Source organism: Caloenas nicobarica, chromosome 9 (genome assembly GCF_036013445.1).
Source record: "Caloenas nicobarica isolate bCalNic1 chromosome 9, bCalNic1.hap1, whole genome shotgun sequence".
Lineage (NCBI taxonomy): Eukaryota > Metazoa > Chordata > Aves > Columbiformes > Columbidae > Caloenas > Caloenas nicobarica.
Window position 1 is genome coordinate 22,325,047 of NC_088253.1, and position 23,626 is coordinate 22,348,672.

Below are 23,626 nucleotides of genomic sequence, written 5' to 3' on the forward strand. Positions count from 1 at the left end.
TCTGCATTCGCAACATTAAAAGCTTCTGCAGGAGCCTTTTGCTCAATGAAATATTTACTTCCTCCCGCCCAGCACAGAGAGAAGGATACTTGGTCGATGAGGACATATGGTCTAAAGGGCTATCCAGTATAAATTACCATGATTAACAAAGCAAGAAGCAGAGCAGAGGAAGCCTGGTGCCCATCAAAAGTCTTCTTTGGCTTATTGAGTTTGATAACTAGTGCTGCTCCCTTAACCCTTTCACTGAGGCAAGAAAATACAAGTCGCCTGGCAGCTGCTGCTTTTAACCTGCAAGTGCCGGAACACGGAAGAGTACCGCCCGAGAACACTTTAAGCTGGCAGTAAAATTGCCATTTCTCCCAGTTATTTATTCTCCTGCCTCTGTGACATCACCTCTTCTAGCGGATCAGATCAGAAGGGAAAATACAAAATTCATTTTAACCAAGATAAGCTCCACAATCAGCACACAGTGGCGTAAGAAAGGCACAATTAGAAGACAAGCTGCCTCTTGGCAGTAGTACTGATTCACGGCAGTCTGAACCACCCTGTGTACGAACAATCCAAGGGCACAACCGCACATTTACTCCAAGCTGGCACAACCACAGGCTAACACACGCTCTTGTTACCAGTGGTTTTTGGACATCTGGCAGCTGCCTGACGTGCAGAAACATCATCAGCCAGAGCAGCGGGCAGTTATGTGATGAGATCACTAAATCTGGCGCTGGAGGCAAGGTTTGTGATCTGAGCAGAGGGAAGCAGCAGTACAGAGATCTCCATTTTGCTCTTTCCAAGCACTCAAAACACAGGACTTCACAGCCAACATAGGTCAAGACCATCGCATCGGCCCCGTTCAGGCGACTTGAGTTCATCGTATTTTAGTTTTCACTTTAGCCCCTTAGTTCTTCCATCAGCTATTCTGCCGAGCATCCAGGAAATACCGCACTGGCTTACCACAAAGTCTCTCCTACCTGTTTGGAGTAGCCCCCATAGATGATGACGCTGCCCTCAGAAGTAGCAGCCATTTGACAGCCGGATCTTGGAGCAGGCCCGATCCCCGATGGCGCCAGCTTGCTCCAGGTGAAAGAGTCCAGGTTGAAAGCGTACACATCGTTGTAATAGATGTAATCCCTAGGGAGAGCAAATCGGCAAACCACAGGTTTTTGTAATGGTCACCATTTAGGACAGGATAAAATATAATTTCAGGAAGAGCGTCAGGAATCTCTGAAGAGGTGTAACACCTCATTCAACTCCTTGCATTCATGGCTTTTCTCCTGCTGCAGTCGCAGCAACGTAAAGAAGATTTGTTCAGGTGAAGGTTACTACTTCAGTGCAACAATTTGCATTTGACAAAGCTCCTTTAAGCAAGACCTCTCTGGGTTCTTCTATCTATGTCACTCCTGACAGAGGTTTCATCAAGTCTATCCACTTAACCCGATCCAAGGTAACTCAAACCGGAACACAAAAGATGAAAACAGATTAGAACTATGTCTGTCTACAGGGGTGGAAATAAAAATATACATATATCCCTGTTCTGTTTCTGTTAGGCAACTCACATACTGTAGCTGTGACCTCACATAGTATGCAAGAGCCTACTGGAGATGTTTCTAGGAAGACAAGGCTCTTCGACAAGATTCAGAGGCCAAAAGTGATGTACTGAGCTTTAGCTACAAGGATGAGTAGCTACTTCAGTGATAAGCGGTACAATGGTTTCTCAAACACTTCAAGACTTTAAATCAAGATCGCTTGTCTAAAGTCTAGTTCAGTAATCGTACTGCTGAGGATAATCCTTCCACTAAAGCCCAGCTTTCTGTTACTGGTGAAATTCTGGTTTGAGTGGGGGTTTTTTGTTTGGGGTTGTTTGTTTGTTTGTTTGTTTTCAGAGGACTCTGTACCACCAGCAGTAACCCACCTTGTGCTCTCGTGGAAACCTCCGAAGATGATCAGCTGTCTTTTGCAAGCAACCATTCGATGTCCACTTCGTCCAGAGGGACCTCCTGATGCCCTGAAATGCAAAGAAATTCCACTTATCAGCAAAATTCCCTTTCCTGTTAGTGCGTCAGTCCATTTTTATTGAAGTCATTGGCAGCTGGGCTGGTTGAGTTCAGCTTCTGTTCTCCTGGAATGGGAAACCATGAGGAACCTCACTGCCTTAATACCTATGTATGTTTTTCTCCAGAATAGTACATGTGCTCTTCCTATAACTCTTGGCATTTGCAATACCAGGCACTTTGCAGTAACAATTTTATTCCTAGTGATAGGCCACCTCATCTCTAACAAGACCCAAAGCCTTGAAGTCTTTTCTGCTATGACTCAGGAACTAATTTTTCAGGAGAGTTTAACGAATAATGGTTAACTCCCACAATTGCAAGAAAGGCACTTGAGACAGAGGTGTTTTCTCCAAGTACCAAATAAAAGCCAGAGACTAGTTCTGACATCCACTCTCCTTCAACATCTTAGGAAATCACATACCCATAACGTGTTCACTCACCTACTTCCCGTTAAAATATAACATCAAACTAGAGAGAAGACTTTCTAAACTACTTATATTTCCTCAAGAACAAAGACACTGCAGCAAAACAAGTCATTGTTATTATCTTACACATTAAAAAGCAGCTACGCTTCACTGTTCTGCTCTTTCCAGCCTTCCTGACCTTTCAGCTAAATGTGCCACTTCCATTTCCAGGAACAAGCAGCAACAGCCCATCTGGCACATCCAAAAGCTTCACGCGAAGCCGGGCAGGTGGCAGTGACATTCTTGAGAAGCAACCAAGATGCACCTTCCTTCATCTGCACCCACGGACCGAGAGGAAACAAAAACAACTTCAAGAACTCTTGAAACAAAAGCAACTTTAGGCCAAACCGCAGAGAAAACAGGGTTTGCTTTGTGTGTTCTCTGCCCTCATGGATCAATCGATCGCATTTTCACTCTCACTGAGGAGTCCCCCAAAGCGCCACTGAACCCAGGAGGCTCCTCATATCGGCAGCGTTGACACATGGGAAGTGGTTGTAGAATCAGGGCCTAAACAAACAAGAAACCTGCTCATTGTTGAAAACTACAGCAAAACCTAAAGCCACAACCCCACTGCTTGGATTGAACTGGCAGCAGGCAGCTGTGAAGAGCGGTAAGAGATTTCTATGGAGAGAGAAAATGAGGGCCCTTACTCACCATCGAAAATGACAATCTCACACCAGTCATAATGAAAAACTCCAAGCAGAACAGCAGCGTTTGGGTAAGACTGAATTGATATTGATTGCTTGGACTTTTTATTCTAACAGAGAGTGGCATTTTCTAGGCATTTACTGGATTTTTAAGTATCATCCTGCAGAATAGCACCTCTAGTATTAATTTCATCAAGATCTGAAATCATTATTTTCTCTTCTGTAACAAATCTCCCACGTTATTATTCCAGAGGATGGCACCTGTTAAAATCTTTTTTTTTTAAAAAGGAAAGAAGGAATTAAAAAAAAAAAAAGAAAACAAAAATCAACATTAACAATAAAATCCTGTGCTCAGAGAATATCTTCTGCCTTGCTTCTCTAACAGGCTTCCTCCAAGCCAAAAAACAAATTCTGAACAATAAAAAGTTTATTCATCGACGTGTTTTAATAAACAAGTTGCCACAAGTATACAATTTACTCAAAGCCACAAACAAAACCATCCGGTCTGGGGCCTGATCTGAATTCAGACAAGTCTCACTGGCATCAGCACCACTCGCTGTCAGTCACAAGGCTCTTCTCCCCTTTCTTTAGACTAGATATACGAACTGCAAGAACAGACGCTGAAATGCAGTTCCGGAAGGCTTCATCCTGCACAGTATTATATCATCACGTTACACATTGATGGAATCAGCTACAAAGAAAGTTTATAGCTTCAGATGTAAGGACAGGCCCTCCTAAACTTGCAACAACTGCCCTTACAAAGTATTTTAACATCGAGCCATTTGTACAGCCAAGGTCCTCCGTCCCCCGTCTCCAAACGCAACAGTGGAAAAAACAAACGGCACAGTCAATTAGGACGGGCAGTAACGAACAACCACGCTGCCGCTCCACAAGGTACTTGCTGCAGCTCCAGGACTTGTTTGCCAAACACAAACGGTCTCCTTTTACCTGTATCAGTGCTCGTGGTCCAAAACAAGCATTTTGGAAATGGTTCCACAGACTTCATGATTAAGACTCTGCTTCGTGGGGTTGACACCAGAAAGCAGACATGTGGGAGGGAGCTGTAAATTCTCCAGACTTTTTTTAAAAATAGATTAAAAGATAAGTCTGGATAAGGACTGGCTCTACACATGTACAGCATGAGGCTGACCAGAACTGCTCCATAAGGAATTTGCTTTTGCTTGTGGAGTTAGTTTGGGACTTACAGCAACGGAACAGACCCAAATTCAGCCCCCAGATTCAAGAATTAAAGACAGTGGCTACGGACTGCATGCATGAGTCACCTTTTAATTCATTCCTTCATCCAGAGGATGCTCAGACGAAGCTTGGAACCTTTCCGTAATAATAAAAGTGATGATGCATAGAACATCCCACAAAAGGGGCATTTCAGGACAAAGCACTTTTAACTTCCAGTACCCGAGGTAGCTGAAGCCCAGGACTTCAGTTTTACATCTTACACTTCTGAGTGCAAACAAGTGTTCTGTGCAGCGACACAATCAGACATGCACCCGTGTGTTTGTATACTCAGTCAGGAATACGCAAGTGAACATGCAATTGCCACAAGGCACAAAATCCTCAAATCAAATCCCTTGCAAAGTCAAGCAACAGTTGTACATCTGGATCTACCAGAGAACACGCTCACAAGGCTCACTTCTGGGCTGACAGAGGAAGCCTGCTTTGTGGTACACCAAATATGCTTATTTTCTTTTTTAACACCAATGCACCTTTCTACCTTGTGTTGCAGGATCTGATCTTTCTGGTGACAGCACACGAGCAAAAAGAGCCATCAATGAGAAACAAACCTATGCTGAAATGCATCCTGCACTGCACCGACTGCTCCAGTTCTCTCTGTAAACTGCATTAAACATATGCTCGTGAAATGCTGCCCTGAAATATTTATGGCACCACATCTCACAAAACTGTTATGGGAAGTATCATTAACATTCCAGTATTGGAAGGGAGCTACATAGGCTCAAAAACAAGAGAAAGAACTACACAGAAGAGGGATCTGCCAGTTCCCAAGCACAACCCCAAAGCATGATGCTCCCTGTCTCCCTTTGAGGAGTGCACTGGGCCACACAGAACTGAATAAGAATCTTCTCTCCAGGAAGGAATGAGGCAATTAGGTTAAATATTGCTTAGCTCTAAGGCAGAGTAACAAACAGTTTATGCACTGTGGCAACCTTGTGCCTCACACACATGATAAGGTGGTAGCAATAAGTCAAAGTCAGTTGCTGGCAAGTCTTGTAACGGGCTGGGATTTGTTGTGTTTGGGCCACCTTTGTGCATGCAAAATGCAAGTAAATATAGGTAAATATAGCAAATTTTAACTGCCAAGCAGACTGGCACCAGTGTGGTCTGTGCTACAGGATAATGGAGATCCACTTCTCCAGCAGCCTTTGCAGACACAGCACAGGGATGAGTTATTCGAGGTTTTCTCTTCCAAAGTGTTTTACAGTCAAGGCTCTTCGGGCACCAAGATGGTCTGTGGCATGAACTGCAGGCCAGGAAGGACAACATAACTGTCTGAAATCTGAACTGTGGGGCTGGAATAACTAGATTTCCTAGAACTGCAAGCTCAGATCACAGCAGGGTCATCTTAGCTATTCAAGACACACAAACCAATACATTCAAACCCACCTCAAACAGGGCACATATGATTCTTCCTACATGACACACAAACTTTGTCTCTCTTGTCCAGACATTTCGTGAAGAATAAATATATTACTGTATTATTTGCACTAAAACGATGTCTTCCAAACCCAGCTGAGCTTACTCAATATCAGTCCGCATCCCAAATGTCTATCACCAGGCATTTATTCAGACAACACTGCTCGCACATGGGACACACGGAATTATTGCTTGGGCTGTTATTGTACCAGGCCTGGTGCCCCACCAGGACCCAACAAACCTACACAATCTGCCCTTTCCATTTAGTCTTCCCAAACATTTTCACTCTCTCAATACCACCAGCCCCTAAGCTGACGCCCACTGTCACCCGTCACCCCAGCTGGTTAATGGCAAAGCAAAATAAACAAGTGCTTGGCCTAAGACATGAGAAATCCACGTGGAAAAATGACAGCAGCAATGGGGTTCCCTGGCCAGAAAAGCAAAATGCCGAAGGAAGTGAAATGCGGCACGTGTTGTGATGATAGTTTTAAAAGAAGTAAGGAAAAAATCCCTCATACAACTCAACAATCATCTCTGCCCCTTCCTCTTCCCCTTGCCAAGCAGACTGTAATCAAGATGCCATATGGAAAAGCAAAGAGGCAGCAGAAACTTGATTTTCACACTCAGTCAGGTTAGCATTAAAACAAAGACATCCCCTCCTAGCCTCCTCCGTCAGATGCCTCATTAATGCAGCTCTTGGAGCTCTGCCCAAGGATGGGGAGGAGATACACTTTGTTTTATTCGCGCACTGGGACCAGGGCATAGGCATTTTCAAAATTCCAGCAAGGCTGAAAGGCAGACGTCCATCCAAACACATCAGGAAGCTCAAATGGAGTAGATCCTGCATGGGGCAGAGGGAGAGAAAAGATCATCTATCCAGGGCACTTTCACCCATGGAATTTATGATGCTCACTTAGAAAACATCTATCTTTTTATGTACTGAGAAACAATGAAGTATCAATGTCTCCAAATGCATCCTACCACTGTGGCACGGCAGCCAAGGTGACCTGTGACAGCCAGTACCCGGCCATGGGTGGCTATGGGTGGCCTGGAGAGTGTGGTCCCCAGAACCTGCTCCCCAGGTGGGACCAGGAGCCCACCTTGCCCAGCTGGCTCCTCGCTAACCATGTCAACCCATCACAACAACATCTCTTGCTGCGGTTTGAGTCCACTTGGGGCCTGGGACTCCTGGGGGAATCCTGCAACTCACAGCATGTGCAAACTTCACACTCAGCTCCAGGGAGGGAACAGGCACTTTTGCAGTGTAAGTTACATCCAGCATCCCCGAGGCTGCTCTCCCACACGGGGTAATACGCAGGACAAGTAGAGCCTTATAACCACCTCATTTCCTTCCTCTTCCCAGGCAGGTCAGGTACTGCAGCATTTGTTTGGGGAGCGAAAAATCCTAAATCAGCTCTACAGCAACGCATCTGCAAACCCACGAGAGAACAATTTGCGCCATCAGTGGTGGAGCTAACGAAGCCTCATCTGGATTCTCCGATGGCTCACAAAAAACAATCTCCCGCCCTCGCCCTCCCTGCAGCTGGGTATTAACACTGCTCTCTGGTGAGGATTTTTTCAACCAAGAGTTTGGCTGAAATGTCAACCTTTTCTCTCAGCAGGGACTCTATGGCGAGCATCACTTTGTCCCCCACTCCTGCTCACTTGAAACCCGTAAGGATGCAACACGCTTGAGTTCATCCCCTTTCTTTGGCTGAGGCTGAGCAAGGGATTCAGAAGTTACTCTGGGGGAGCTGGGAGGGGTACAGTCACAGTTTATATCAGCTTCTGCCTAACAACAATAGGCAGATCAGCCTGCACAGTGACAGGTCTTTTTAATCCTTGCACCTCTTAAAGAGCCCTCCATCATTTTGGAGGTTTTCTCACACCCCCATTTCTCAAAGACAAGCTGGGCTCACTAGAATAAACCTGGCTTTCTGGAACAAATGACAGGTCTGGAGCCAAGAGCCACACTGATGGACAGGAACCAGTTGCTTACGAATCGAAGCGTTTTCCCTCAGCATCCTGGAGCTACTCAAAAGGACAATCCCCGGATTCTCACAGAGCAGTTGGCTGCTGGGATCCTTTTAACCCAGACTGTTTTGGACTCCTTGGCATTTTTGCACTTCGGCTCTATATGTCCCCCTGTACCCTCCACATCAGAGTCCCTACACTGCTACATTAACATTAGTAAAATTAAACCTATAAATTCCCTTGTCAGGCAATGTCAACACTCCCATTTTGCAGGGAGGGGGAAAAAGGCAGACAAGCGTAATGACTCACTGTGTGGCCTCAGGCGTGTGCCAAGGCAGAGCCCAGGTACCCATCTCTGCTCCCTCCTAAATCACCTTCTCAATTACTGTGCAAGAAGACACAGACACCGACAACAGGCAGCCACACTCTGCAAGTAAGCTGAAAAGTGATCAGCCTGGGCAAATTTAGGGCTTCCAACCCGAAGGAAGGACATGGAGTTCATTACCAGGAGCTTGACGGGCCAAACAGCAGATGAGCGAGTGTCCAAAAGCTGCTGCCTTCCCTGGTGCCACCTCGAGGGTCAAATGCATGGGAGCTCCAGCCCACCCAAAGCTGGGCTCTGACTAACCCCAGAGTCACGACAATCCCAAAGTCCAAGAGAAAGTCTACATCAAATTCAGAACCAAAGCCACATCTCCTGCCTCTCGGTCCACTGGCTGACTCACCAGACCTCCCCTTCTCTCATGCAAATATAAAAACGAGCGGCAAAACCGAGAAGCTAAAGGTTAGGGGAACATTAGCAGAGGACTTTAGGCCAGATCCACAGAAGATATTTAGACACTTTAACTCCTGTCAAACACTACCAGGGCTTTCGGCACCTATTTACTTTGACAGTCTGAATTAATGGCTTGTTTATCCTGAGGAATCTTGAAGCAGCAGATGCCAGTTATGAGGAGTGAAGCTGGCTCTGTGGATAGACACAAGCTGTCTTCTCAAGCAATGGTAAAACCGGGCAAGATCCTTGTACAGCCCAGCCAGGAGGAGCCCAGGCAGATGGTGCAACAAGTACTGTTTCGAAGTTGGACATCTACAGCCACTATGGTTGGGAGGACAGAGTGATGTTCATGATACTCTTTCCTTCAGTTAACTAATATCCAAGCACACCCATGCTCCAAAAATCACATATTAAATAAAATAGCTTTGGCCTCGATAAACTTGGAACACATCTCTCATTTCTATGACTTTCTGGAAGCTGTCCTCTCCACTGTTTCTAGGATGGGCACCTCTGCACTCAAAGGAAAGATGAGTGGACAGTGGAGAAATTACAGCATTATAGCAGGAATCAAACTCAGCTCATGCTGGCACGGTTCCCCATGAGGTCAGCATCACTGACGTCAGAACACATCACTTACTTGATCTGCTCCCAGGTCTTGGTAGCCAAATGCAGGACCCAGAGATCCTTGTAATGATAGAACTGTTCCCCGTTAGGAGATGCAAACTCGCCTCCAAACACCCAGAGCTGCCCGCCGGCCGTAGGCACCACTGCTGCCTGCCAGGAGAAAAGGAAGAGCTGGATCAGACAAGGGTTCAGCAACCAGAGACAGGAGAACTTTATCAGTCAAACGCACAGCTGCCTCCAAATATCAGAGAGCAGACAAGCGGCAGTGGCTGCTGCTGCCTTGCTTGGCAACAGCGGCTCTCTGGGCTGAAGGGAGGGGAATTTTAAATGGAAGTTACTCATTGTTTAACACACCTTCCCTATAGCAAAGGGGCATCATGAGTTCCAGTTCTACAAATTCAAACTTCCCTGAAAAGCATCTTGGGACTTAGTTTAACAATTGTTCAAATCTCTCCGTTCACTGAAAGGAAACCTCTCCACCGCTAAGGCTCGGCAGCATTTCACCCATCCTTTAGTCACATAAATAACATCCCGCAGAAGAAACACTGATGAACTCTGAGCCATGTGAGGAACAGGGACACTTTGTGCCTCTAAGACACATCTAACACCCCAGCACTGGGCAGAGTAGTGCAGGGAAAAGTCTTTTGGAAAAGGCCATTAACGGTGCACAACTGCCCTTTGCAGGTATTATACATTACAAAACAACGAACAGCACAGAAGCCAAGCTCAAGTTCAAACCTGTCGCTTCCCAAGACCTGAAAAGCATTTCTGCTCCCTTTGAAGGAAAAAAAAAACCAAAACACAAACCCACCAACCAAAAAGCCCTCAAACACAGAAGGAGATGAGCAGAGACTGTTACTGCTTTGGTTAGGGCAAGTAGCAGAGAGTATGAAAGGGATTTGGTTTGGGTTTTCTTGCACAGAGCAGAAGCCAAACACTGTCGTGATGCAAGCTGACATTTAAAAGCAGGGAGATCAGAGGAAGATTTTACTTCATTAAAATTATCTGCTAAGAACTAAGGAAAAATTAAGGAATCCCAAAAAAGAAACTATGTGACTGTGCAAATCTTTTCCTTGACCGTGACCTCTTGGGTTGTTTACACGATAAATAAATTCTTCCACACATATTTTTGCAGGGTACCCATCACCAATCGACACTGGGATAACGATCTCTTTCTTAAGAACGGCTTCATTACTTGGCTATCTTTTCCAGCAAACAGCAAAGAAGATTTTTTAGTATCAGACACATGACCATGCCCTGACATAAACCAGCCTGTACATGCACTGAGTAGACACATGAGAAAATATGGGGTGTGTTTGCAAGCAGGATTTGTGGGAACATGAAGGTACCTGAACAAAGGGGATACGTGCCTGATTTTCATGGGTATCTAGAGCTTAAAAGCTTTAAGGGGAATGTATATGCAACAGCCTGCTCATACTTGTGTGTGACCTTTTGAAGAGCTGGCTCAAAATTCATTACAGAGCCAAAGCTTTTCCTTAAACAACTCACAATACCCATCCATGGCTATTCTCATCTCGGCTCCATTGAACTGATGTCATGAAGCCAGTGTAACTCGCAGGATCTCGTGTCAGAGACCAGAGATAACAAATACGACTGAAAACGTGCACATACAAACCCACAGGCACATTTCTGTTTACCTGTGAGCTAATGCAGAATATGCGTAAAAAATAAGTCACAAGGAAGACAACAAACCAGTCAACCATGAGGCTGAACTGTCTCCTGCACGACTACAATTAATTATCAGACAAAAAACATTGTTGAAGCAGGACTCCTCAGCTGGGTTTCTGATTTTCCTGCTGTTGTAACCCAGTTGCAGCTCCCCAATGCGAGGCTGTCTGCTCAGCTCAGATTCAGCTGCTCGACAGCCACCTGCTGGCATCCAGCACCAGACAAGCACCTCTCAGCTCCACACCCGCACAGCAACCTCCTTTTCACCCAGGGAAACAAGCTTTGGAATTCATGGTCTCCTTGCAGAATTTGGCCTCTGAAATAGAGTTCTATTTAAGGCACCAGGAAGTAGCCCAAAAACTAAGTCGGACCCTTTTAATTCGAGAAAGGACACACAACTCAGAGCAAGACTGGTATTTAGGTGTAAGCTATGAACCTAACCAGGTTATTGGATCTTACCAGGAAGCTCTAAAGAGCTTTGGCCATGGGTAGGAAAATAACATTCACATCCTGTCTGGCAGTTTTTGACACATACCAGTCACCCAGCCACTTGCTGCGACAGGTAAATAATCTATCAGACAGCTTGCGAGGGCGAAAGACCTGCAAAAAATACAAGTCTTTGGTCCAGTTTCTAATGGGTAGGTGTTCACATGAAGTAAACAAACTCAAATCCTGCATCATCACCAGTCAGTGACCTTAATGACATGGGCACCAGAGAGGTGAATTCCAGACTGTCATGATATCCCAGAGAAAATTCAGACAACCTTGTCTATTGCCTTTGCAGACAGTAGAAAAACAGCCCATCTGCCAAGGGAAAAAAAAAAAAATAGCAACCCAAAGGCAGGACACACACCGTCAGTGCTGGCAGGTCATTGTAGGTCTGTGAGCGTTAAGGAAATAATCACGCACAGCAACTCCACTCATGGCACTTCGGTCAAATGCTAAGTTATATCTGACCATCAATTCGGTGCCATCCTGGGATTATGGATGGTTGAGCTGGTTTCTATATAATGCAGCAAGACAGCTCATCTTCCAAAGAGCCTGTGAGTCCTGTGAACCCAACAGATACAACCCCAGTGGAGCTGGGGTTGAGTTTCAAAACGATTCTATGATGATGATGCTCTTCTAATCCCAAATCATCATTCCACAACGATTGGAAGAGCACCTTGGACAGGCTTTCAGTACAAGAGGTGTAATGACACCATGACAAGGAGAATGCAGAGAAGCCAGAAACCCTCAGGAGGGAAAAAAAAAAAAAAAAAATTCAACTCCCATCCATCTTTAGCACAGTGTTAGAACATCCCAATTGCTTCCCTGGCACCAGTATGTTACCTGGTGAGCACATCGCCGTGGTGGTGGGTTGGGGATCTCTACTTTAGACCAGCTGTTCTTTCGGATGTTGTAAACATACAGTTCGTTATACAGGTACGTCTGTTAGAAAGAGAAAATACACATCACCACAGCTTTCCATGGGACAGGGTCAGTCTGTCCACGCACAGGCACCCCTGAGGGTTATCTGTGAGTTTGGAGGAGAAGACGCACAGCACCAGCTTTGCCTCATCAGGCAAGGTAGGAGGACAACAACCTCCTCCACTGGCCGGGGAGCCAGGAGCTTTTTTAGCGAACCTCTGGACTGGACTGTTCTTTACCAAACCCTTGGTTAAGCCTGTGATAGTTGGACACGTGAGGACTTAAGAAGTTGGAGCTTAACACAGACATGCATGGACTGCAGCTCAACTTCAGAGACAGAAACAGCTTGAGGTAGTGAAACAAACAGGATTAGTTTAGCCTGTCACACTGGGTGATCTTCAGGCAGCCAAACATCATTGGCAGGCTTGAGTTTTCACACTACAGTATGTACAACTTCTGAGGGTCATAAAGACTAGTTTGTCTCCGGGAGCATAAGAAACACTTGCAGAAATTCAGTAACAAGAGTGCCTACTTGCAAATATTTGCTACCATACACATCTTCCAGGCAGGCAATGCTCTGCCAGCAGCAAAACTGCAGAAGTGCCTTGTTTTGAAAAGTGGAAGATAGAGATTCTTCAATAGTTATCAGAAATGAGGGGCAGATATGGCTACAATTAAGTCTGGAGAAATTATGAAGCCCTGAAATATTGATGCTGAGACAATCACTCTGACTCCTTAATGGGTTCTAGCATGTCTCCTTCCTGCCAACTCTTCAGGCATGAGACAGTATCAAGGCAGAATTAAAAGGCTACTTTGCTCTCATTCAGGGACAAATACATATTTTATGACTGCTGCCTTGAATTTCACTTCAAATGAGACTCATGCAAATTACAGTAAAAGGCAGTGAGAGAGTAGAATAAAGAAGAAAAAAAAAATGGAAGTATACATTACTTTTTGGCCATTGAAATATTCACCTCCAAAAAGGATCAATTCGTCTTTCTCAGGGTGAGCAGAGAGGGAGCCGTTCAGCCTGCAAAAGAAAGAGGAATAGCCAAAACAGAAGCATAAGAGTCCTGTAAAACTCAGAAGCTTGCAGCTTTTAACTCAGCTAGCACTAGCACCTCTGCCCTCTGGCCACAAAGGTCTCTCCATCATCTGCCAAATTACTCGGCTGTGATATTCACCCCAGGGCTAAAAACTCCTCGAAGAAATGAACTTCTTAAAAACTTCCAGCAAGATTAATTTCACACTGTCTGAAATCTCCTATTTTAGGAGCACACGTTACACTGTCATTTAACATGCCTTTTGACGTGAGCTCTTGAATTTTAATGCTGGTGTGTCAAGAACAAAAAATTAGTTTTATGAGGGCAAATAACTATGGGTAGAACTGGGCTGTCTCGGATCAACTTTTCTGCATTGTTATTCTGCAGTCACCACTGGTCATTGCTCATCTACGCACCACCAAAATGTTTTGCACTCCCAAGGGGGAACTAACTGACCACTGTGAGATCACCAGCACCATATTGACCTGTCCCATTACACAGGGAGAAAAACAGGTATCACAGAGAAAGGCATTTATTTAACAAGCCACAGGAAAGACAAATACAGAACCTAGAAGTACGTGGACCCCAAGCCTACACTTCGTGGTGTCTTGTATTTCATGATAGGTCCTTTTGCCTCTTAAGTCCTTTCAGCTTTTGAGTCTGAATCCAAAACTTTCTTTTAACTTTTATTCTTCCTCAAAGCCCTGCAATCTAACCCTGCTTTGCCTCCTTTCAGTATGCTGATGGGATGATTAAAAAGTGGATTTTATGGCCAAAAAAAGCTTTGGTTCCTTTTTGAACCAGGGATTCGATCTAAAATCATAGAATCATTTTGGTTGGAAAAGACCCTCAAGATCATCAAGTCCGACTGTTAACCCAAAACTGCCAAGTCCACCTCTAAACTACGTCACCAAGAACCTCATCTCCGCGTCTGTTCAACCCCTCCAGGGATGGTGACTCCACCACTGCCCTGGGCAGCCTGTTCCAATGCCCCACAGCCCTTTCCAGGAAGAAATTGTTCCCCAGATCCAACCTCAACCTCCCCTGGCGCAACTTGAGGCCGTTTCCTCTGGTCCTGGCGCTTGTTCCTGGGGAGCGGAGCCCGACCCCCCTGGCTCCAAGCTCCTTTCAGGCAGGTCAGAGATCAGAAGGTCTCTCCTCAGCTCCTGTTCTCCAGGCTGAACCCCCAGCTCCCTCAGCTGCTCCCATCACACTTGTGCTCCAGCCCCTTCCCCAGCTCCGTTCCCTTCTCTGAACTCATTCCAGCACCTCAAGGGCTTTCTTGGTGTGAGGGGCCCAAAACTGACCCCAGGATTTGAGGTTCGGCCTCCCCAGCGTCCAGTACAGGGGACGGTCTCTGCCCTGGTCCTGCTGGCCACACTATTCCTGATACAAGCCAGGACGCTGTTGGCCTTTTTGGCCACCTGGGCACACGCTGGCTCATGTTCAGCCGCTGTCACCAACACCCCCAGGTCCTTTTCCACCAGGGGGGCTTTCCAGCCGCTCTTCCCCAAGCCTGCAGCATCCATGGGATTGTTGAGACCCAAGTGCAGGAGCCGGCCCTTGGCCTTGTTGGACCTCAGACAATTGGCCCATTGATCCAGCCCCTCTGTAGAGCCTTTCTGTCCTCTTTCACCCAACCTGGTGTTATCTGCAAACTTACTGAGGGTGCACTGACTCCCTTGTGCAGACCATTGACAAAGATATTAAGATATTATATTAATACACCAGATTATAAAATTAACTCTAGATATCAGCTAAGCCAGATATTATGCCTTCCACTTTCAGGAAATAACTTGACACAAATAAATGTCCTTAAAAGCACCATCAACTTCTATATAAGCGCTAGTCAAAGCCTGATACAATCTCTTACCTGGGCGAGGGAGGTGGGCAGGATGTCTCAATTACTTGGGTCTTTTTAGCATCTAAACTCTGGAATTCTGCTATCAGGGCTTCAAGGTCCTCCTGAAAATATAAAGCCAGACATGAGTTCCTTGACATGCACAGAGCCACACACACACCACATGAAACCAGCATTCACTCTCACAATTTCCTTTTCTTTTTTTTTTTTTAAATTGTCTATTTAGGTTCCCTACATTCAACTACAAGAAACGGATGCCGAGTACTTCCACATAGGCTTTAAACATTGGTCTCCCCTAAAACACTAATAAGTTGCTCAGAAGAGTCCTAAAGGGATGATATGCAAAGTGATGTGATATGCAAAGTTTAGTGCACACCTGCTATTCCCACAGCAGAAATACTGTGCAAATCAGCAAGTGAACACAAATCATTTGAGCCTTAACAAAATGATGAACGAATATGTGCTACAATCCAGCCAGCCCTCTTTTTTGTCTGCAACAGAAAAATGCATAAATGGAACTGGAAATTTTTTTATTCCCAGTTCATACCTTAGTTGGAGAGAAACCTGTACATGTTTTTATTCCCTTTTGGCTTCTGTCAATTAAAAACAAAATCTGCCTCCACGTTGCAGATACAGCGAGTTGCAAGGGCAGAAGTGGGACTGCAGGTAGAGGGAGTTTCTGATTCCCAGTCTCTCCTACACCCCCATTGCTCCTCACCTCCCTTCAGTTAACCTTTCTCCCTCGGTAACTGCATTACCATAGTGTGGTCAAAGCAGAGATTTCCAAAATCTGGGGATTTTGCCCCTGCAGCATGGCATCAACTTTCCCTACAGACGGTATCAATATATACTGGTATCTTTCCCATTATTTAAGTTTCGCATTACGCTAGGAACATCATGTTTTGACCAGGAACATCATGTTTTGACCAGGGACAGGCAACTGTTTCCAGGCCTAAATACAAGCACCCACTCTAGGAACGAGTTAAACAAACATTTTCATTTGCTTTTAAGACCAGAAGACAAGTACGGGAGAGAAGGAAAGCAAGCAGGACCCTTAAACTGCGTTTTCTTGTCCTTTTACACCCATTGTCACATGCTGCTCCCACCTTGTCAGCAACATGGCAAAAGTCTGCCTGGTAGCAGTTTTCATTTATTCTCTTCCCCGAGTGCACAAGCATGAGCTCAAGCAATGCTTTTTCACCAGAACTGCTCTAACACTAACCCTAAAACTTTCACGAGATGTGCACTGACCTCAAGCTCCCTGCGCCTGCACATCTTGGGGTACAAGGGTGATGACCGGCGGGCACCCACAAAATGGAGAAATAAACTTAACAGCAGAGTCAATGATACTGTTCAGCGGCATTCTTTATTTTCTCAGTGCCAGGGAGCTCTGGGGATCATCCTCCATAAGGGCTCCAAAGCCTGGATGCTCCTGTGTTGCTTATATTCACATAATTATTACATGTGCATTACAATTTTTTTTTAATTTTGACATACATCTGTAATTGATGATGTTAGTTATCATTGTTTAGCTTCTCGCTTACAATACATCTATTAAATATTAGTGAAATATAAACTATGCCCTCTGCTTCTAAACAATGTATCACTTAATCTTCTGTCTCCCTCTTCTCATGCAGAAGGATCTAAAACTTGAAAAACATCCCCTCGTTTTGCAGGTGGTCAGAAAGCATTTATCATGTCCATTGGTTACTGATGGGTACGCCTTTTGTAACTTAATCACAGTATACATTAATTTAGCAGCTTCTCTTCACCCAAGGCACTTCACCAAAGTATATTATAACCACTTGTGTTTGGATAGACTCCTTTCGACGTGAAATAGCCCTGTCTCCGACCCCCCCGTGCCCCCGGCGACAGTTTTCCCTCCAGGTCCCTTTTCACAAAACGCCCCGAGGGCCCAAGGCAGCGCCGCAGCGCCCCCGAGGAGGCCCAGACCCCGCGGGCCGGGGCTCCCGGAGCCCCCCGTGCCCCCCACTCACCTCCTCCTTCCTGGCTCTGCGGGACACCTTCCTCTCCATCTTCGCGGCCGTCTTCTCGGCCCCCTTCCCCTTCTTCTCCCGCTTCCCTTTCTTCCCCATGGCCGTAAGGCCGAGCTAGGCCGCGCGGGGAGCACCGCGCTGGCCGCGCCGCGCTGGCCGCCGCGGGCGCACCGAGGGGCGGGCAGCGGCGCCCGCTTTGGCCCGGGGCTTGCAGGCCGCGGGCCGCCTCTCGGCGGAGCTGCGCGGCCGCGGGGGCCCTCTGCGGGCCTGGCGGGCTCGGTGCAGCCGGTACCCGCGCCTCCCTCCCGCGGCTGCCCCGCTCCAGGCCGGGGCTCAGGGATCGCTGCGGGCCGGGGCTGGCCCGGCCCGGCCCCGTGAGCCCCGCCGGGCCGGGGACAGGCCTTAAGGCGGCTCCACGCACCGCCTGACACCCACCCTGGGTCCAGACCCCGACTTGACACACGTTCCTATTTATTCCTGCCCTGAGGAGCCCGTGGAACCCACAAAATGGCCCCCTCCCCTCACACAAAATGGCCCCTCCTGGCCAAGGCAAGGGCTCAGGAGACACCTGTGGTGTGAGGCAGAGCTGGAGGAGGCCTCGTGTAGAAATAAAAATGAACCACGGGCCGAATACCTCAGGGCTTGGGGGTGTTGTGCAAGCGTTCTCATTTTCAGCTGCAAAGCTTTGGAAATGGGGTTTATTCGGGCCAGTCTCAGAGACCTGAGGTGGTGGAAAGCCAAAGAAAACGGTGGGCACTGCGAGGAGATGCTGGGCAGCTTTTTTCCCTTGGTGGTGGAGAAGGAATAACGATGATTTGGTTTTTACATGGTATTTCATGCAGATGCTGAGCCCAGATAAAATTTCTGGGAGAACACCTACTATGAACACCTGAGCAGCTTGGAACGCTGTCAATATGAGTTCAAATAAATCTTTGAGCTGTGAGTTTCCATTCATCCCCCTGTGCTTTGTAATTGCCTTTGTGATTATTTCTCACTCTCAGGGAAGGAGTACAATCACATTTTTCACTATAATTCACACAAACCCCCACATTGCCTGGAATCGGGGTGATTTTCACCACTGTTAGCCCACCGCCTAACCCAAAACCAGTGAGAACATCCACTGAAAGTTCAGATCAACGCTGCCAAGTTAACCCAACATCCATTACGTGCTGCGGAAATTGCAGGACAGATCCTATGCTTTTGAACGTCTGCCTACGTTTGAACTGCTGATTCTGGAAATACAGCCCTGAAGCTCTAAGGGAAGAGCTGGGAAAATATTTTGAGGTTGTGGACAACATACATTCTGATCAGCGTTATGTTTGGTTGTTCTGAAAACACTGGGTCACAACTAAAGCTGCAGCGTGTCAGTGTTTTTGCACGGGAAGCGAACTGAAAGCTACGGAGAGACCAGGTCAAGTGAATGGGGCAATTTCTCAGCCGACATCAGATGTGGGAACTCTGCTGAGTTCCCTGGCGCTACACACAGGGAATTCTCCCTGCTGCTTCTTGGTCTTTAACCTCAAAAAGACACCAGCATGTGAAAATCCATCCCCTCCTGATGTCTACAGGAGTTTGGTCACTGATTCCTCTGGGGCTGGATCTTCTTCTAATGCTGTGGGGGGGCTTTGAAATCAAAAAGGCTGCATCTTTGTGAAACCTGCTCTTGACGTATTCACTGAACATCAATTTACTGGGGAAACAAGAAGTCTTCCATGTCCTCCACACCCTGCTCCACCTGCCCCCATTTGCATTGGCCTTTTTGGTGCTGCAGCATTGGTGTTTTTTTCACAACTGAGTGTACAGAGATCCTCAGCTCTGTGAGCTCAAATTGCATTCTCAAAACTTTATTTTGCCATATTTCTGAGTGCAGTTTCAGATATTTGGGGCCATTTGGAGCTAGCCACCACACAGGGAGCTGCGTGGGGTAGAACATTCCTGGCGTGAGTTCTTTGATCTCTTGAACTGTATAGTCTAGTTTCTCATGGTTTATGTGAAGAAAAAAAAGAAGTATGAAACGACAAAGAAATCTTTGCACTGCACTTTGAAAACACAAAGCACAATATAAGCATGAAACAGGGCATGAACTTCTCAGGGATAAATATACCCCTGCTCCACCACAGTGAGAAGTCCTGCTGTAGACATGATGGTAACTGTTAAGAGATGCATCTTCATCTGATGGACACCTTGACTGCAGAGAGTGACATGAGAGCACCCATGCCCCAGAACATGAATTTAAGGCTCCAAAACGGACTTGGTTGAGTTCTTCTCACAGGCTTCCCATCACCCTGAAAGGTAAAGGCCCCTCCACGTTCCCACGCGACACGCAGGGCCGTACTGCTCACGGTCACACAAACATCTGCACCCAGCTGGCAGACAGATGTGCGCTCCGAACACGGCCAAGTTCACGCGCACACACGCTCCCACACACAGATGTCCTCACGCTCTGTTATGTCTCAGCTTTTGTTTCCGCTCTGTTTTGAGGGACATATTAATAGCATAAGCTCGACTTTGCCTGTGTTTGCACATTTTGTTCTACTGCTGTGAAGTTGCCCTGCACTGTTATATCTGGCAGCCTGTCTCCAGTTCTGACCTATACAGAGAGCACGTGGTTTTACTTTGTTGTTTTTTATAGTCTGGAATATGCACATTCAACAGGATGATAAATCCAGCTGTATCAGCAAAGTAAAGAATAACAGGCATGAAAGCTTCAGAAAAGACTCAAAAGCTTTTTCCCACAAGTCTTCTTTGTGCTCTAACACTTGATTTATTTTTCCCTTGTTAATGCTTTCTGAAGCCAGTAGCAAGGAAGGAATTAATGGCACAGATTAAGCAGGAGGACATGCTGACAGCACAGTAACTAAATCAACCACAAAATGCATTGCAATTGTACAAAGAGCTGGTACGTTAGAGTTTTCTGACGCTGCCTGTGTAGAAAGATGAGAATGAAGATAAGCCCTGCAAACAGAAAACTGTGGGGCTGCCAGGTGGGGACCGCCTCAACCACGCTGGTGGGATCCACCGTAATGAGATTTTGGTGTAGGCTCCACTGAGCAAGAGGAGAGAGCTGCAAGAGAACACAAAATCATGCCAGCGTAACGCCTGGGAACACCAGTGTGTTGGAGATCAGCAGGGTTCCGACTCCCGAGTGTGTCCTGGGACACATCAGGATGCCCAGGAAAAATTATTTTCTTTAACTGCTGCGTGGTACATAATTCACGCAGCAAAACTTCACCTAATGAGTCAAAAACCAGGTCCTCCAGGCTCGGGCTGCAATTGTCCTCCTCCACACATGTAAAATAGGGAGGAGAAAAAAAAAACCACAAAAGAATATGACCCCCCGGGCTCTGGTGACAGCGTTTCAAAGTCATTCATCTCCAAAGGCAAATATGGCTGAGGGTCGATGAAGAGCACGTGCATAAAACCAAGGCTCGCTCTGGAAAAAGTGCCTCATTTCAGAAAATCCGTGGCTTTATCCTGGCCGTGCTCACGATCCCGCGCGCGGGTGTAGCGTCTGAAACGGGATTCAGACCAAGCAGGCCGCTGCTGCGAGTCAGCGATGGTGCTTTGCTCCGTTCAGGCTCATTTATAGCCAGAAGCTGATAATATCTCACGGCCATTCAATTGGCTTCCTGAATTTTCTGTTTTGAAACTGGTGCTTTAATATCTTGAAAACAGAGGAAGCAGCGGAAGGCAGAGGCTTCCCTGGAGGGAAGTACAAAGTGTGGCTTTATTCAGATACAGGTCCCAAGGGACATCAATCTAAATCCATCAGCAAACTGTCACACTTGAAGCCACAAATTCTCAGTGAATCTGCAAAAGCCCTTACTTTTGCTATTCTAGTGGTATTTCATTGGCTTTTCCATGTTTTTAAAAAGAAAACATCAGAGAAAGAATTAAAAAGCAAGACAGAGCAGGAGAGTGGTTTAGAAAGTCACACTTCTGACCATTAATAATGGTGCAGCAATCTTACATATTCTAGATAAGCACCGTAGTGTTATAGCACTAATTATTAACATCAGTGCCAGTAATAATGAAGATAGCAGGTCCAGTTAACATATGGAAAACACCTGCAGATAAAAAAAACCAACACAGACACGGTAAAATAAATTCTCACCTGAATCCATCACTGATGAACAGCAAATAAGTAAGAATTTCTCTACCACAGATCCAGAGCACATGAGCATTCATCTCCCCTCTCTGACCTCAGGCTTTAAATGCAGATGCTTCCATTTCAGCACCAAAATGAACAGCTGATGCCTAAAATAGTACATTTGGTTTTAACGCCAAACCGAGCCCCTCCGCACCATATTTCCGCACACGTGAAGCTTGCCCAGCCTGGCTGCGCTTGCTTCATTTTTAATGAATTTACTCACAGTCAAAGTGCCAGGACGAGAAGCGTGGTAGATACAGAGGAGGGAGCATTAATCTGTATTTCCTGCTGAAACATTTCACTCTTCGGCGTCACGCCAGGCTCGTTTGTGGGAGACGGCTCTAGGTCTGAAAACAAGGTCATTTTTCACAAGCACCGGTTCTGGCCTTGAAGATGGAATAGAGGAGCATTGGCAGGGTAGTAAACTATCCAGCTTGGTGATAAAGCTGAACAGCATTTAAGGGGTGGCTGTACTGGGACAATTATATACTTTCTGATGTGTGATGTGTATAAAACAGCTGAAACTGCCTACAGGGGTGAGGAGTGAGTTGCCTTGTGCTGCCAGGAGATCCTGTTCTGGGGCAAACACCTTCTCTTCCAGCCAGCAGAGCAAGATTGCTGAATTATTTCAGCTGTTCGCCGTGAACAGCTGCCACATGGGGAAGGGCTGTTCCCACCATTTACTGAATGTCTTTCCAATTTACCACCATGACAAGAAGCACCAGAATCTAGAAATTATGAATAAAGGTTTTGCTAACTTTATACAATGACACGTGCGTGCACATATATATGAGTAAGCACAGGAGGATGGAACTCTTGGCGGAACGAATAATTTTGTGCTATTCAAGTCAGCCTTCGCAAACGTCTTCGCAGAGCAGCCAACTTCTTCGTCGTGTGTCACTGATTTCTTCCGCTTGTCTTTTTTCAGACACCGCGGATTGCTGCAGGGACTGGTCTTCCCCTCCGCTATTTCATCAGAGCCGCTTTGATGGTGCTATTTCAAGTGTGCAGGGTGGCCGTGGTGTCGCTGAGCCATGGCAATATTTACCAGCCCAGCCTTGAAGGTGCTCCTGATTAAAATGCTCCAGCAGCTGCACAGAAAATCTCTGTCCAGTTATTGTCACGTCTTTCTGTGACATTGGCCCCCAACAATCTGCTCGAGTCAGTGTGCCAGGTCCCAGAACGGCAATGAGAAAGCAGAAGACTTAGGCCGCCTTTGTGTCTGTCCTGGATCTTCATTAATTAGGCTAGTGAACCATTAATTAGGCTACGTAAGCTTCTTTAGAGATGCTTAATCTTCCCTGTGTAAGGCAGAAGGATTCACAATATCAGGGATGGAGTCCGGCTGATACCAGCTGAAACCCTGTTTCTTTACCTGTCATCAGGCTTGTTTTGCTCTCTTCCCATTTTATTTATGAACAAGTTTAGATGTTTTTCCACTCATCTATGTACCAAGGTGACACAGAGGCGCTCCTCTTAAATGCCAGTCTCATTGTACATGTCACCTCATCCTGGGGTCAGGGTGTTGTAGAAAAATTGGGTCCAGGTGCACAGTTTGGGGCTCAGCCCCATTCGCAGCACCCCAGGTATATTTGAATGCATTTTGTCATTTCTAAACAGAAGTATAAATGGGTGAACTGGGTAGAACAGAAGTGAGTAAAAGGAAACCCCAGAAAGCTTGGGGTGAGAAGTGAGTTCTGGACGGGAAAGGTCATGTTGCTCATAAGAACAAAGCAACCAAAAATACCTTAAAATCCCCTGCCATTAGGTACACAACCATTTTTTCCTCCCCATTATTCAAATTCGAAGTCTGATGCAACCCAGACTGGAATGTGGTAAGACTTGCAATGGCTTTTGTGTCCCACCAGATGTCAGCTCCTCTGCAGAGAAGGGCCCTGAGCCGGTTTGCTCACCATGGTGCAAGAATTGCTGAGACGTTGCATCATCTGCGGAGATGCAGAGCTCTTGCTGGTGGGAAAGGAACAGCCCAGCCCAGGGCCAGGCTTGGGGATGCCAACAGAGAAGCAGCACAACGTACTCAAGTGAACGGAGGTTGTTTAGGTGAAGAAATCCACTGTGTTTCGGTTTCTCCAGCTCATTCAGGTAGCGCCTCCTTTTTAAATCTGCAGCAATTAGGTGACACAGAAAGCGGCTCCAGCGGGGAGTCAGTATTAATCCGATGTTTTTGCTTGCCTGAGAACAAGTCCAAGCACATTCTTTTCACCCAGGGAGACTTGTTTTGCCGTGAGGTGCCAGAACAGCCCACACGTGGTG

The 23,626-nt window shown here is 46.4% G+C and overlaps 1 protein-coding gene across 3 annotated transcripts in view; it reads right to left on the reverse strand.

Annotated features, from left to right (window-relative positions):
• Positions 1-17,392, reverse strand: part of KLHDC4 (kelch domain containing 4) — a 28,649-nt gene extending 11,257 nt beyond the window's left edge. Inside the window, exons 1-7 of one of the 3 annotated variants that reach the window (XM_065641166.1) lie at positions 17,203-17,392; positions 15,218-15,309; positions 13,253-13,331; positions 12,224-12,322; positions 9,216-9,352; positions 1,910-2,002; positions 969-1,128 (exon numbers count right to left, since the gene is read on the reverse strand). In XM_065641166.1, the coding sequence (XP_065497238.1) occupies positions 969-1,128; positions 1,910-2,002; positions 9,216-9,352; positions 12,224-12,322; positions 13,253-13,331; positions 15,218-15,309; positions 17,203-17,301 (759 nt within the window). In that variant the 5' untranslated portion in view covers positions 17,302-17,392. Of the gene's footprint in view, positions 1-968; positions 1,129-1,909; positions 2,003-9,215; positions 9,353-11,350; positions 11,429-12,223; positions 12,323-13,252; positions 13,332-15,217; positions 15,310-17,202 lie in introns of those variants that run through there. The other 2 variants (XM_065641168.1, XM_065641169.1) reach the window with 2 other exon arrangements.
• Between the last annotated feature and the right edge of the window lie 6,234 nt (positions 17,393-23,626).